This window comes from Urocitellus parryii, chromosome 4 (assembly GCF_045843805.1).
Source record: "Urocitellus parryii isolate mUroPar1 chromosome 4, mUroPar1.hap1, whole genome shotgun sequence".
In the NCBI taxonomy this organism is placed as follows: Eukaryota; Metazoa; Chordata; class Mammalia; order Rodentia; family Sciuridae; genus Urocitellus; species Urocitellus parryii.
Genome location: NC_135534.1, coordinates 5408291 through 5422979, shown reverse-complemented (window position 1 = coordinate 5422979; position 14689 = coordinate 5408291). Strand labels below are relative to the sequence as shown.

General features: G+C 58.7%; 1 protein-coding gene across 3 annotated transcripts in view; it reads left to right on the top strand.

The window, feature by feature from the left end:
* Window positions 1–13243, top strand: part of Lrp5 (LDL receptor related protein 5) — a 97860-nt gene extending 84617 nt beyond the window's left edge. For all 3 annotated transcript variants that reach the window (XM_026396513.2, XM_077797915.1, XM_026396514.2), the window contains 6 exons: window positions 1442–1678; window positions 3343–3453; window positions 4759–4995; window positions 5927–6066; window positions 10873–10970; window positions 12818–13243. In XM_026396513.2, coding sequence (XP_026252298.1) covers window positions 1442–1678; window positions 3343–3453; window positions 4759–4995; window positions 5927–6066; window positions 10873–10970; window positions 12818–13079 — 1085 coding nt within the window. In that variant the 3' untranslated portion in view covers window positions 13080–13243. The remainder of the gene's footprint in view (window positions 1–1441; window positions 1679–3342; window positions 3454–4758; window positions 4996–5926; window positions 6067–10872; window positions 10971–12817) is intronic.
* Window positions 13244–14689: the final 1446 nt, after the last annotated feature.

The following is a 14689-nucleotide window of genomic DNA, read 5'->3' as shown; positions in this document are numbered from 1 at the left end:
GAGGTGGCTGCCTCATGTGCACGGGCCCAGCACAGTGCCACTGACTGGGCTCTGCTGTGCACCTGACCTTGGGATGGGGTGCTGCCCTGCCCTTGGCCCACCGCCCTGGACTCAAGGCCCACTCAGAGCCAAGGCATGTCCCCGTGGGATGGGGCACTGCCCTGGGCTTGACATGAGCTGGAGATCTTGTTTTAAATTGGGATGTTTAAACTGGACATCACCGTGATGCCCAGGAGAGACAGGGGGTGGTGAGACAGGGCCTGGAGCGGCTCGGGTAGAGCGCTCGCCTGGTGCACAGGCTGGGTTCTCGCCAGCATGCAGGAAGAATCCAGAGCAAGACAGACACAGATGTCATTGCTTACAAATGTCAAGGGGTGCAGGCATGCCTGGGGCCTTGCCACCCTGGAGATCCGTGGGCGTGGGCAGCAGGGGCAGGACCATGGGCTTGTGATACCCTAGTGGCTTTCCCTGGGGAGTCTTGTGGGTAAGTTTGCATGGGTGGGTACAGGCACCGGGTTGTCAGGCCATGACTGGCACCTGAACCGTCCATGTGGGGTGGGAGGTCAGTAGGGCCAGCCAAGTGGCTGCATATTGCTGTCCCAGAGGGAGGTGGCCACCAGGGAGCTGTCGGAGAGGGCAGTGGCATCTGGCTGTCCAAGCTGAGGGATAGGGAGGAAGAGGAGGCGGCAGAGCTGGAAGTCTGGTCAGGGGGACTGAACCCTGCTTCTAGTGGGAAGTCCAACTGCTTTTAAACGTGGACACAGGCTGCAGAGAATGGCCAGTGTCTGCCCTGGTGAACCCTGAGGGCGGGAAGGGCTTCCACGGTCACCAGTGGGAGGTAGTCCTTGGCTTCCCAGCCCACCTCCCTCCCATGGCCCTCTCCTGGGGAGCCCCCGCTGTGCTCTGTGAGCATCCTGGGCCCTCCGCCTTAGCCCATATGTAGCTAGGTGCCTGGGGCGAAGTGATCGGGTCCTCTGTCAACCCCCACTGTGCTGTGGATGTGCTGGCCCTGAAGAGTCCTCAACATGCTTCTCTGGTGTGGTGCCGTCCACCCACTTTGCCCCCGGCCTGCTGATGGACACTCAGGTGCTACCAAGCTGATGTGCACTCCAGTGAAGGCCCTCAGGGGCCCTGTGGGGAGACCACTGAGGATGGGGGATGGCCCGGCCCAGCAGACAGGGTTGCCTTCCTGCCTGTTTCCTGCAGTGCGGGGCTTGGTGGCTGCTTGGGTCATGGTCCTTCCCCCTCCACAGGGAAGGGATGGCTCTGACAGCACTGTGTCCTCCCTGGCCTTTGGTCTGGGCAGGGGCAGCAGGCAGGAGACGCTGACTGGAGGGCATGGGGCACCCCCAGGACCTTGGGGACACGGCTGGCGCCGACCTGAGCTGTCTCCTGGTCTCCCGGGCGGACCCTGTGTGATGGTCATCCCTTCTCCCCCCAGAGCCTCCCACCTGCTCCCCCGACCAGTTTGCGTGTGCCACTGGGGAGATCGACTGCATCCCCGGGGCCTGGCGCTGTGACGGCTTCCCCGAGTGTGACGACCAGAGTGACGAGCTGGGCTGCCCCGTGTGCTCTGCTGCCCAGTTCCCCTGCGCACGGGGCCAGTGTGTGGACCTGCGTCTGCGGTGTGACGGCGAGGCCGACTGCCAGGACCGCTCCGACGAGGCCCACTGTGACGGTGAGGCCCACCGCCCAGCCCTCTTCGACGTGGCCGGGGCTCTGCCTGGCCTCCCCTGAATGACACTCTGTCCGACCTTTCCCTGGAGGGAAGCCGCAGGGCTTGGGAGGGATGAGTTAGTTTCAGGGCCGAGGTGGGAAACGCTGCGGTGGGACCCCATCCTGTCCCACCGAGCAGTTGACTTGAAGGCAGATAGGACTCCGTCTCGACTCCTGCATTCGGTCAAGAGTTTTGCAGAAACCCAACGTGAACCTAGTAGCTGGCTGGGGACGTCCGTGCCTCACGACCCGGGATGCCCTACCCTGAGAGGCAGGGCTATGCTCCACCGAGCAGTGCAAGGGATCACACTCAACCACCACGATGGAGTCTAGCACCAGAGAGGTGCTGAGGCCTCCTGGGCCCACTCTGACCATCAGGGCCTTCCTTTCCTTTAGATCTCAATGGTGAAACAGACCTCTTTTCTACCTGCTCTGATAAGTTTCCCTCTGATAAGACTCTTGCTTGTTAGGTCGCCTGGCATACCTGTCCAGCCTTGGTCCCAGGGCTGCCATGGGCTGTTAATATGGTCTTTTGATGCTCCCTCACCCCCACAGACCACTGAGTCCTGTTCTTAACAACTCACACACTGGCCTTGATCTCCACCCTCATGCGGGATGAGCAGGTGTTTTGTAGAAGACGAGGTTCCAGACCAATCTCCACAGATGTTTCTGTAAAGCCACAACTAATTCATTGCAGCTCATTGATTCTTGAGAGTTGGGGGGCAGCTATAGATCGGGGTTAGAACCCTGGGCAAATTCAGCTGCAAGCCCAGTGTCTCTGGCACCAGCCCTGCCCACAGGTCTGTGTCCGTGTTGGCAGCTCTTGCGCTGAAACGGAGAGCCAGGATTTGGTGATGGAGCCTGTGGTGCCTGGCATGAGTTTCACCATCATCCACCACAGAAGCCACGTGCCAGCCCTGCTGCCCCCCTGCCTGGCAGTAGCGTGGCTGAGACTTCAGAGGCTGCAGAAGCCCTGCTGGGGAAGCCCCCGCCCGCTGCCTCCTCCTGCAGGCCCTGGCTCTGCGGCTTCCCAGGCTTCCTCCCTGCCCAGCTACCAGCATGCCATCCGTCCAGGGGCAGCACAGGGCTCCCTCGCCTTTAGTTCTCAGGGTGCAGGGCCGGTGGGGAGCTCAGGAGGTTTGCTGGGGTAGTCAGAGCCCAGAAACTGCCTTCTTTAGGGTGCCGTGGACCCTCCAGGTCGGCATTTGGGGAAGGGGAAGGGCGCTGGTGGGGGAAGGCAGCCGTGGGGCTGCTCTGCCTTCCTGGAGTGCTGCCCAGTGCTGCGGGCACCCTGACCCCCTCACCTCTCTGGGGGTGAGGCTCCTTCTGTGGTCCCTCTGGCTGCCACTTCCCAGGGGGACCGTGGGCAGGGCTGGTGGTCCTTACTCTGTGCAGGCCTGACCCATGTAGATGCGGGCAGATACCTCCTGCGGGTGGAGGGTATATTGGGGCCCTTTCCTGCCCGTCTCCCCATGGGCATCACACAGGCCTTGGGCAGGTCTGGTGCTGGAGAGGGTTCTATTGGAGGGCTCCGTGCCTGGAACCCAGGCTGCTGTGGGTGGCCTGGGCAGAGGACCGGGCTCTGGTTCCCTCCTGCCTCTCTGAGCACAAGGACCCTCTTTGCAGCCATCTGCCTGCCCAACCAGTTCCGGTGTGCCAGCGGCCAGTGTGTCCTCATCAAGCAGCAGTGTGACTCCTTCCCCGACTGCATGGACGGCTCCGATGAGCTCATGTGCGGTGAGCTGGCTCCTGCAAGTGGGCAGGGGGCTGTGCCTTCAGGGCGCACTCAGGGTGTGTCGGGGCCCAAGGTGCCTGGGAGGCTGGGTGTGCTTGGCCCTGGGGGGACACAGAGCTTCCTGTGGTGGGGACTGAGTTCTAGTAGGGGCAGAGGCGCCGAGGTAGGGCCCACCACAGTGGGTGTACCTGAAGGCTCAGCCCCATCGAGCTCCTGCCTTGGGGAACTTACTGGGCAGCGTCTCTCCTGCTGCAGGATCGCCTGAGGCTGCCAGCCTCCATGTGCTGTGTGCCTATGCACACACATCACGTGCCCACATGCACGTCACACGTGCCCCTCCAGGGACCTGGCCTGTGTAGTCAGGGAGGCGGACTAGAGTGTGGGTGGCCAGCACAGTCAGGGAAGGCTTCCCAGAGGCAGTGGCTCTCAAAAGGCTGCCTGATTCAGACGGGAAGGAGCTGGCATTCCAGACAGGAAGGGGGATGTGTCACATGACCACTCCTCTGCAGCAGAGCTGGGCTGAGAGCTAGGGGCGAGGGGCGCAGGAGGGTTCCCCAAGGACTCGCTGAGCTCTCCGGCGCCTTCATGCCAACCCCCTTCAGGCATCTCGGACAACATCTTTTTTTTTAAGTTGTAGATAGATAGGACACCTTTATTTATTTATTTTTATGTGGTGCTGAGGATGGAACCCAGGGCCTCACACACGCTAGGCCAGTGCTCTGCCACTGAGAGTGGCCTGGGCCGGTGGCGGAGTTGGGGGCTGTCCTCTCCCTCTGCCGGGCAGGTGTCTGGTCTGGGGAGCCTGGGCCTGGGCCTCCAGCACACTGTGGGCCCTTGTGTTGAGAGTGACACCCTTGGGAAGTCCTGGCCTCCGGGGCTTTGGGTTGCTCTCCTGCAGCTGACTGCCTGGGGACCTCCGGGTCAGCCTGCGGGAAGGTGTACGTGCTCTTGCCAGCTGAGTCTGGGGGCTGGACTTGCCGTCCGTGTTTCCTGCTACAGCCACAGGGGCCGCCCCTCACAGCCAGCTCTGGAGGCCTCCAGGCCAGTCTGTCCCATGTGACACATGGGCACCCAGGAGCACTCACTTCCAGCTGCCACCAAGGCCCCTGAGCAAAGGCGTGTCAGTAGTTAAGGGGCTGGGGGAGGGCAGGGTCATCAGGCGGGCCAAGGACCTGTGGGCAGGGGTCCTGGGTAAGAATGATCCAACCTCACTTCTCCGTCTGTGGGTCCTGCAGCCTGGGCACCTGCAGGAGGGCCATCTCTTTGGGATTAATGTTGACCATATTTTTCTGTCTGTCCTCTGGCAGAAATCACCAAGCCACCCTCAGATGACACCCCAGCCCACAGCAGCGCCATCGGGCCCGTCATCGGCATCATCCTGTCCCTCTTCGTCATGGGCGGGGTCTATTTTGTTTGCCAGCGCGTGGTGTGCCAGCGCTATGCAGGGGCCAGTGGGCCCTTTCCGCATGAGTATGTCAGCGGGACCCCCCATGTGCCTCTCAATTTCATAGCTCCTGGTGGCTCGCAGCATGGTCCCTTCACGGGTAAGGAACCAAGGCAGGCAAGGGCCCTGCAGAGGAGGGTGTGCTATCTGGGCCGCGGCTCCTGCAGCGTCTCCTGGGCGTGCCAGGCTGCCTCGCCTGTGCTTGGACTGGCACTTCTTGGCACGGAGCCCGTGTGGCTGCAGCCTATCCTTTGGCCTTGGTGGTGTGGGTATGCTCCTTGGGCTTCACCTGTAGCATTACTATGGGATGTTTCCTGAGTTGTCCCTGAGCCCTTACATCCCCTAGAAATGGACCTGGCGGCAGCAGGGCTCTCTAGAGCCTGAGGATTCTCTCCCCCGAGTGGCTCTGTTCTGGGCACAGATCGGATGGTGGCTGAGCAGTTGGGATGGGCACCCTCCTGGTCATCAGGAAAGCAGAGTGTGCTGTAGATGCCCAGGGGCCACATTGCTGGGCTAAAGCCTGATGGTTCCCATCATATTGGGGGGTTGTGTGTCCCAGAACAAGGGGTCAGTCATGCAGTGCACTTTGGGGTACCCAAGAGGGCTAACCTGTAGCTCCAGGACCACCGTAGGGTTGCTCAGGGCCTGCCCAGCCTGGGGTCCCTCTCTCTTGTCCTGTTCCACCCCCAAGCCAGCTTCACTGGACGCAGGTGTGCCTGATTCTTCCTGGGGGTGAGGTTGCCGGGGCTTCTCGAGCACTCCTGGAGGCTGAGGTGGGGGAACCCTGCCTCTTCAGCAATCCGCAGAGAGGCCTGTGGTCTGTGCTGTATGCTCAGCCCCTGGGGGTTCCCTTCTGTAGGCCCCTCCCCATTCACAGAGGAGGTTTGGACAGCGGGGGCTGCTGGGAGCTGGAGAAGTTTGTGTGCCAGGACTTCCCGCGTGAATCTGAGTCTCCTAGGAGCAGGCAGGGCCTGTGTCTGGGGTGTGCCCGGCCAGCTCCCCACCCTGCCCCTCCTGTCCCCTGCCCACAGGCATCTCGTGCAGCAAGTCCATGATGAGCTCTGTGAGCCTGATGGGGGGCCGGAGTGGCCCTCCCCTCTATGACCGGAACCATGTCACTGGCGCCTCGTCCAGCAGCTCGTCCAGCACGAAGGCCACTCTGTACCCACCGGTGAGAGGGCAGGCGGGGCCAAGGAGGGTGGTGGGCAGCTGGCCAGCTGGGGCCTCCACTTTCAGCGCTGGCCCAGGCTTGCTGGGACCTGGGCGACTCCAGAGCTGTGACTGTTCCTGTCTCAGACAGCCGAGGGCGTGGTTTCCCCTGCTACCCCTTTTGGGTTTTTCTTGAATAACATTGTTTTCTGTTTGGAGAAGGGAAGTCCTTGTTCTTTGTGGATAGACTGGAAACTGCGTGGAACTACAGAGCCAAGTCCCGGCCCTACTCCCACCTCCTGGGGTACTCACGTCCTTTTGGGGTCCTGGTGTCCTTGTGGTGGTCTTGCTCTGAGGAACTGTGCCTTCTGTGCTGCCTGCTGTGCCTCTCTGCAGCAGGTCCTCCAGACCTGTGTCCTGCGAGGACACCTGAGATTCACACCCCGCACCTTGCTGGGTTGTTTCCTGAAGAACAGACAAATGTATGGGGTGATTTTTGTGGCTATCGTATTCCCTGGAGCTTTTGGCAGTCCCAGCAGATTGAGGGTCCAGCCCCAGCCAGTAGCAGCCTCCAGGGAATGACTGTGAAGAGTGAAGCACTAGCTGGTCACGTGGCCACACCTGTCACCCCAGTGGCTTGGGAGGCTGAAGCAGAAGGATCACAAGTTCAAATCCAGCCTCAGGAACTTAGTGAGGCTCTAAGCAACTTAGTAAGACCTGGTCTTAAAATAAAAAGGGCTGGGGATGTGGCTTAGTGGTTGAGAACCCCTGGATTCAATCCTCAGTAAAGGGCTAACTCTGCTGCTTTCTGCGAGGGACCCTCCGCGGGGCTCACTGCGGGAGCCTGCTCCTGAGAGCACAGCCTGGTACCCAGGTGAGCTTGCTACATGGGTGTGCATCTGTGCACAGTCAGCCCCAACCTCTGTGTGGGCTGCCTCCCAAGGTCCCCTGGCCCACACCTGGGACCACGGAGAGGCCATTCCCACGTGCACTCCGTTGTGAGTCTCAGACAGAGGTGAAATTTCATTTACTTATTTTTTGGCATGGGGGATTGAACTCAGGGTCACTCTACCACTGAGATATGTCCCCAGCCCTTTTTATTTTGAGACAGGGCTTCACTAAAGTGTCCAGGCTGGCCTTGAATTTGTGATCCTTTTGCCTCAGCCTCCAGAATAGCTGGGATGACAGGCGTAATTATACATTAGACACAGTAAGAGATTAATAGTAGCAAATAATAAACCGCAACAATTACATCAGCAGACTGTAATAAGCTATGTGAATGTGGCCTCTCCTTTGAGAAAATCAAGAAAAATATTAAGATTTCCATTGACCGACCGCGGGCTTCTGGAACCACAGGAGGCAGATCCATAGTAGGGGGCTCTGGCTTTGCGGCCCTTGCAGGCTCTTGATTCCTCCCAAAGCCAGCTCTTCTGCCGCTGTGCTCTTTTCTAAGGTAAGGACAGTCCCATCTGGGTCCCCCCAGTGAGCCCTGCTTTGCCAGGACTGGCACCCCCTGCTTCTGGTGTCCCTTGCTTCTGGGTGTCTCTCCCACTGGGTGTGGTCCAGTTCTTATCAACTGTGATAAGAGTGACAGGCCTTAGGAGGAGAGGGCGGAGGAGGGTGGTATCTCAGGGCGGGAACTATCTTCTGAAGCTCCAAGGCCTGGCTATTTTTAGGGACAAGGGAAGGCCAAGAGCAGTCTGAAGTTTAGAGTAGCCCATTCCTCTGGCGCTCTTGTTGCTGCCACCTCTCAGGGACCCATGTTACCATCTAAAGGCTCCAGGATCCTGCCTGAGGCCAGGCCAACTGCCGGAAGCAGCTCCCTTACCCCACATGCCTCATGGTGCTCGGGAGGCTGCAGTTGCCCTTCACGGGCTCTGCTGGGTAGCACAGGGCCCCAAGCAGCTGGCTATTTCACAGCTACACGCAATCGTCGCTATGGTTGAGTTTAGAACATTTTCATCACCCCCAAAGAAACTCTGTGTGGAGCCAATTATTTTCAAATTAACAGCTTATTTTGCATCAGTAATCGTGTGTCCATGGTACACAATTCAAAAGGTACAGAAAACTAGGTGTGATGGCGCATGCCTATAATCCCAGTGGCTTAGGAGGCTGAGGCAGGAGGATCTGTGAGTTCAAAGCCAGACTCAGCAACTTAGTGAGGTCCTTAGCAACCCAGTGAGACCTTGTCTCTAAATAAAATACAAAATAGGGCCAGGATTATGGCTCAGTGGTGAAGTGCGCCTGAGTTCAGTCCCCTGTACAAAAAAAAAAAAAAAAAAGTAAAGGAGAGTGTGAGACACAGGGCTGCCGCAAGCCAGGCATGGCCCCTGGAGGTGCATCCTGTGGTGGGTCCTTTTGGTGTCCTCTTGAGGTAATCTGTAGGTAGACAAGGCCCAGACTTTATTTTCCCTGCAAAGTGGGTGCGTTGGTTTTTTGTTTTGTTTTGTTTTCTTACTTTTTATTTTGTGATCCTTGAAGATTTATGTGCAGTTGCAGGAAGTAATTCAGAGCCGCCTACCCTCTGCCCAGCTTCCCCAGCAGTGATGCCTTGTGTAACTTCAGGATAGTGTCCTAAACAGGACCCCAACACCATCCTCTGATCTTCCTCGGCTTTCACCAGTGTTCCATATGCACTTTGGAAAACCCAACAGGTTGTGCTCTGAGCCTGCCTGTTGCTACCAGCAGTGTCCACTGAGCTTTGTGGAGGCCCAGCCATGGTGTGCCCCGTACGTGGCTCCATGTTATACCCTTAACCCCCGGAATGCTGTTGGAATCCTCATGTGAGGAGGCTGAGGAGCTCAGTGACTCTAGCCTGGTGGGCCCTTGGCAGGGGGACTCTGCCAGCCTGCCTGATTCCCTGTCACCCCCGACTGTGCTCTCCTGCACCCGAAGCTGCTGTCACAGGCAGGGCTGTCTTGTTCTCTGGGCCCAAATCCTGACAGGTGACAAGCCCCTCCCATAGAGACCAATTGAACATTCTTGCTAAGCAGCCTCCATGGGACAGTCCCTCTTCCTGCCAGCAGAGGGCCACACCAGCCAGATTGGCCTTTGCAAACTCACCGTCCTGCAGACTATTGTAGGGTACAGTGGTGTCTTGTTGAAATCTTGTATTTCTTTTTTTTTTTTTTTTTGGGGGGGGGGTCCAAACTTGTAAATTTTGTGTTTATTATTAACAAAGTTATGACGTCCCTTTGCACATTCTGCTTTAATCACACCCTGGGGATGGGCTGTCTGTGGAACTCCACGCAGTCCTGCCGGTTGTGGCAGCGATAAGGAACATGATTAAAGAGAGTCCGCAGGGCTGGGGTCGTGGCTTAGGGCAGGGCGCTTGCCTTGCACATGTGAGGCCCTGGGCTCGATCATCAGCACCACATAAAAATGAATAAACAAAATAAAAATGTTGTGTCCATGTGTGGAACTAAAAATGTCTGCAGAAGGCAAGAGCCTGGGGCTGGGAGGGGCAGGAAACAGGTTCGGGCTCCCTTAGTGCAGGGAAGCCTTGAATTTCTTTCCTCAGAAATGACTTCCGACATCTTTCGTGTCTTAAGAAGCTGCAGTCTTATTCCCTCGGCAGAGTCTGTTCGTGTCTTGATAATGGGCCGCGGGTGTCCGCAGGTGTAGGTTGGAGAGGTCTCCGGGGGCCCGGGCTCTGCCCTGCTCTCTGCCTTCCTGTCCTCCTGATGTGGTCTTCTGTCCTGCGGGCGCACTAGCCGGGCCCAGGGAGGCGGGTCCTGTGTTTTTCCTTTGCTGCTGGCGTCAGGTGGACTGTGGTGTCGGGGTCTAACCAGGAGACAGAAGCCACGTGATAACCTGAGGGGAGAGTTCTGTGTGCGGCCTTGTGAGTGGGGGTGGACACAGGGAACAGGCAGGTGGGAGTTGCACAGATGGGCTGGGGGTCCCCTGGGAGGAGCGTGTCGGGAGGGCCACTTCAGCGCTGGAAAGCCATCTCAACAACTCGTCACCTAGACCTGGTTCCTGGAGCAGGCAGCACTTAAACCCAGCCCAGGAGGACGCTGGGTAGAAACCCGGTGTGCCTGGGAGGCAGGTGTGCCTGGAAAGGGACCCTCGGGCCTGGAGCCTGGACAGCTGCAGGAGGTCCTTCTGCTGCTCCCCTCCTGGCTTCTGCAGGGAAGTCCCCGCCTGACCCCATCCCCAGTGTCGTGCCCTCCCCACTGTAGGGCGGTTTCCAGGGAATCCCCAGGCCGGCTGGGCTGTTTGGGCTGAAGAAGACCCACCCTAGATAGGGAGCAGGGCCTGGAACAGCCTGTGAAGCAGGTCACGGCCCCTTTTAGAGATGGGGAACTGAGGTGGAGAGGCGTGGCCCCGGCCAGGTGGCATCTGAGGCTGGGAAGTGGTGACGGGATTCTTGCGTTGTCTGGTGGAGGGCATTGCTGTCATGCAGCTCTGGAGATGGGTGGTCGGATGTGCTGGCAGAGACATCTGCTGCTATTGGGGTCAGGGCCAAAGGGCGACCAGCTCGGGAACTGGGGTTCCTCGTTCAGGTCTCGTGTGTGTGTGTGTGTGTGTGTGTGTGTGTGTTCGCAGCTGAGTGTCTGGGCCCGGGCCCGGGCGCCTGGTGGTCAGCAGGGCTAGCGGGAAGGGGGAGGGTCCCGGGCTGGAGACACACCCGCTCTCCACGCCTCGACTGGCAGGACCTCAGGGCAGTGGCTGTTGTCTCCCCTCTGCTTTTTAAGTCCCCCCAGCTCTGACCAGAGCCCAAGAGAACAGGGGATCCCAGGAAACACAGGGCCCAGGACAGAGCCCTTCGCCATGAAGCAAGGACCCACTCTGGCAAGGCCAGGGGTAACCTATTGGTTCTCCTCAGATCCTGAACCCGCCTCCGTCGCCTGCCACGGACCCCTCGCTGTGCAACATGGACATGTTCTACTCCTCAAACATTCCGGCCACTGCCAGGCCATACAGGTGGGCGTCCTCTGCCAGCCCCGTCTCATAGCAAGAGTCATGTTGGGCCCAGCCCAGCTGCCCTGGCTCTCCTGGCTACTCTCCCAACATGAGCCCTGCGGCCTGCCTGTTCAGTTCAGAAACCAGTGGCCCTGGACGGGTTCCGAGCACTCCAGGGGGAACTCAGTAAGCCAGGACAGGGTCCAGGAGTGGTGGGCTTGAGGGTGCCACCAGGGGTGTTCCTCCCCACCTGCCGTCACTGCAGGGTGGCCAATGCACAGGGGGCCAGGATTTGGATTCTGGGGTCTGACTGAACCTGGTTATGGGACCCTGACCATGATGCCACCTCCTGGTGTTCCCATCCTTTGAAGGACAAATACATGTGTGCAAGCAGGTAGCGTGTCCCTGGCAGGGGCCTATAGCATGGACCTCTGTTAGAACGACCCTTGCTCCTTATGCTTGTCCACCTGGGACAGGCTCAGGTGGACCCTGACCCCCAAGCTGCCTACTGAAGGTTGTAGGCCACCCCTCTGGGTGCAGAGGAGCCACTGAGAGTGGCAAGAGGATGTGGGTCTCATCTGCTGTCTGCAGAGTCCAGTCAGAGCCTGTGTAGAAAGGGGTAAGCCCTGACCTTTAACCCTGTGGTTACGGCCAACAGGGCCCATCCTCCTGGACACCCAGCCTCACCCCTGGAGGAGCCACCTGTTAGGGCAGGTGGGATGGGCCCAGGCCAGTGTAGAGACCAGGGCTCTGGCACACCTCTGGCCCTGTGTCCTCAATGTCCTGGTCTTGGAACAGCAGGGTCTTCTGAGGTTCCACTGCCTGCCATCTAGTGGCCATTTCTGGGAACTCAGGGACTGGAAAGGCTTCCTGGCAGGGCTAGGAGGCCCAGGAACTGCAGCCTTGGCAAAGGCCCCCCTTCCATTTCTGCCTGCTCTCTACTGGGTCATCTCTGTCCTCAAGAACCTGCAGCGCCCCCTGGTGCTGAGCATCCAGCCTCCACTGCCGGCCTTGGACTGTCACTGTCACAGCAGCCCCTGTTACTGTGCCCAGAGAAGTCATACTACAGCAGACAAGCCAGTCCCCTAGTCTCCTGTCCCACCCTGTGCCTTTGCTCTGGACCTCACCTCTAGGACATCTGCCACTGTCTGACTTGGCAGCATTTGGGTCCCGTGAGGTGTGTGGTCCTGCTGCCCTGGTTCTGTGATCCAGCCACTGGGAGCCTCAGCCAGACTGGGCTCTCAAACAGCCATGACCCTGCCCTGCACTCAGGCCAGGTGGCCTGATGCGGGGTTCCTGGGCCTCGGTTGGATGCAGGCAGCCTCTAGAAGACCAGGGGACATCTCCAGTGTTGGACTGCTTTAACCCAAGATGCACCGTTCCAGGCCACTGGTCTCTACCAGTGACCACAGTGAAGTCATGGCCAGCAGTGGTGAAGTGCTTGTGCTTGTTGGGCACTGCTTCTAGCATTTTCCATGCAATCTCACTTAATCCTCACAAGCTGCTTAAGAAATAGGGCTGTTTCTCTCTCTCTCTCTCACACACACACACACTCTCTCTCTCTCTCTCTCTCTCTCTCTCTGTTTATCAGTAAGAAACTGAAGAGAGGTTGAGTTCCCGCCCAAGCTCAGCCTGGCGGCTCTGCGGCCTGCCTGCCTTCCCTGTTAAGGCAGCCCCGCCTGGGCCTGGTTCCTGGTTCCTTCCCTGGGCTGGACTCAGCATGTGGGTAGGTTGGAGAGGGTGGGAGACTTGCCCAGGCCACACAGCTGGGCTGGATCCTGAGTCAGGCCTGCCTCTTCCAACACTTGCGAACAGATAAGCCATGCCAGGGCCCTGTGCACGAGCCTCCTCCTCTCTGTCTGCTTTAGGCCCTACATCATTCGAGGCATGGCGCCCCCAGCGACACCCTGCAGCACGGACGTGTGTGACAGCGACTACAGCACCAGCCGCTGGAAGGCCAGCAAGTACTACCTGGATTTGAACTCGGACTCAGACCCCTACCCGCCCCCACCCACGCCCCACAGCCAGTACCTGTCAGCGGAGGACAGCTGCCCTCCCTCGCCCGTCACCGAGCGGAGTTACTGCCACCTCTTCCCGCCCCCTCCGTCCCCCTGCACGGACTCATCCTGACCTCGGCTGGCCCACCCCAGCCTCTCTGTGCCCCTGTAAATATTTTTAAATATGAACAAAGAAAAAATATATTTTATGATTTAAAAAATAAATATAATTGGGATTTTAAAACATGAGAAATGTGAACAGTGATGGGGGTGGGCAGGGCTGGGGAAACTTTGTACAGTGGAGAAAATATTTATAAACTTAACTTTTTTTTTTAATGTAACTGCCATTCTTTTGTGCCCTGTGTGTTTTGAGTTGTGTCTCCCTGGAGCAAACCCTGACCTGTGGACGGCCGTTGTGCTTGCCTTCCTGTGTATGGGTGTCCCACTGTCAGGTCCCCAAGGGAAGGTTGGAGGCCTTAGGCAAAGACTGGAGGCGCCTGGCCACAGGCGGAGCTGGCTCCGTGGACTGGTCTGTGGTCCGGAAGCCTGATCTGCTCTGCTTTTGCTGTCCTCGGTTTTCTTTCCTGCGGTGCTGGGGATGGAACCCAGGACTCCACACGCACTAGCCTGGTGCCCTGAGCTACATACCTTGCCATTTTTATTTTGAGACAGGGTTTTACTGGGTTGCCCAGGCTGGCCTTGAACTCTTCTCGCCTTAGCCTCTGAGTACCTTGATTATAGGTGTATGCCACTGTGCCAGGGCTACATTTCCGTTTTGCACAGGCACTTTGGGCTGTATCCTGCCCATGCTAGCTACCCTCTGACTTCTTGTGAGCTGGCCCAGGGCTGCTCACTGTGATGGGGTGCCCCTACTGACCCCCCACCCCGTGGATCCCACTAGACGGGAACTTCCAGCTTTACCCTGTATGAGGTGGGAGCCCCTGTTCCCAGAGGCAGTCAGCAAAGAAAGTCTGAGGTCTGTGTGTGCCCATCTGGCTGGTGCTAGAGGAAACGGGGTGAGGTTCAGTCCCTGCCCCTGGGAAGTCCCCAGTCTATAGAGGGAGGTGAGGAGGCTGTTCCGGTGCTCAAGGGCCAGCAGGAACAACCTACTCTGGAGATGAGGGAGGGAGTGACCCCAACCAGAACACCCAGGAGGTCAGGAAAGGACCATACCTAGTGCTGGGTACAGCTCCACTGAAAAGCCCAGTCACCAGGATCTGGGAGAGGGGCCCAGTGAGTCCCCTAGTTCTCCAACAGGACCCTGAACTTGAACTCTCAGCCTATATCCAGGGGGCTCGATGTGCAGATGAAGCGACACTGCCAAGTGAGGGGAGGTGTGAGCAGGACCAGCTGCAGCTTGGCCTTCATGATAGGACTCCTAGGCACACTGCGGGTGTCGGGTGGCTGCCCCTCCAGGGGAGAGGCTGGGCAACAGCGGAGCAACGAGCCTGCCAGCTCCCGACTTCCTGGGACAGACCTTTGGTGAGTTGTTCCCGCCCCCAATTACCAGGAGTCCCCTGAGGCGAGGGTTATCCTGCAGTAATAGGCAGGGTGACCTGATGGTGCAGCCTCTGAGTCAGAGCTGGGCCTGGAGGGTGGGGACCCACACCCAAGGTCCCTTTGCAGATTGGAGAGGTTGGATCTGCCTGGGGGCCTGCTGCACCTCTGCCTGGCTTCCTCCTCTAGGAGGGGTTCAGTGAGGCAGCCTGCGCCTCCCTCCCCAGTTGAGGCTGGTAGCAGCTC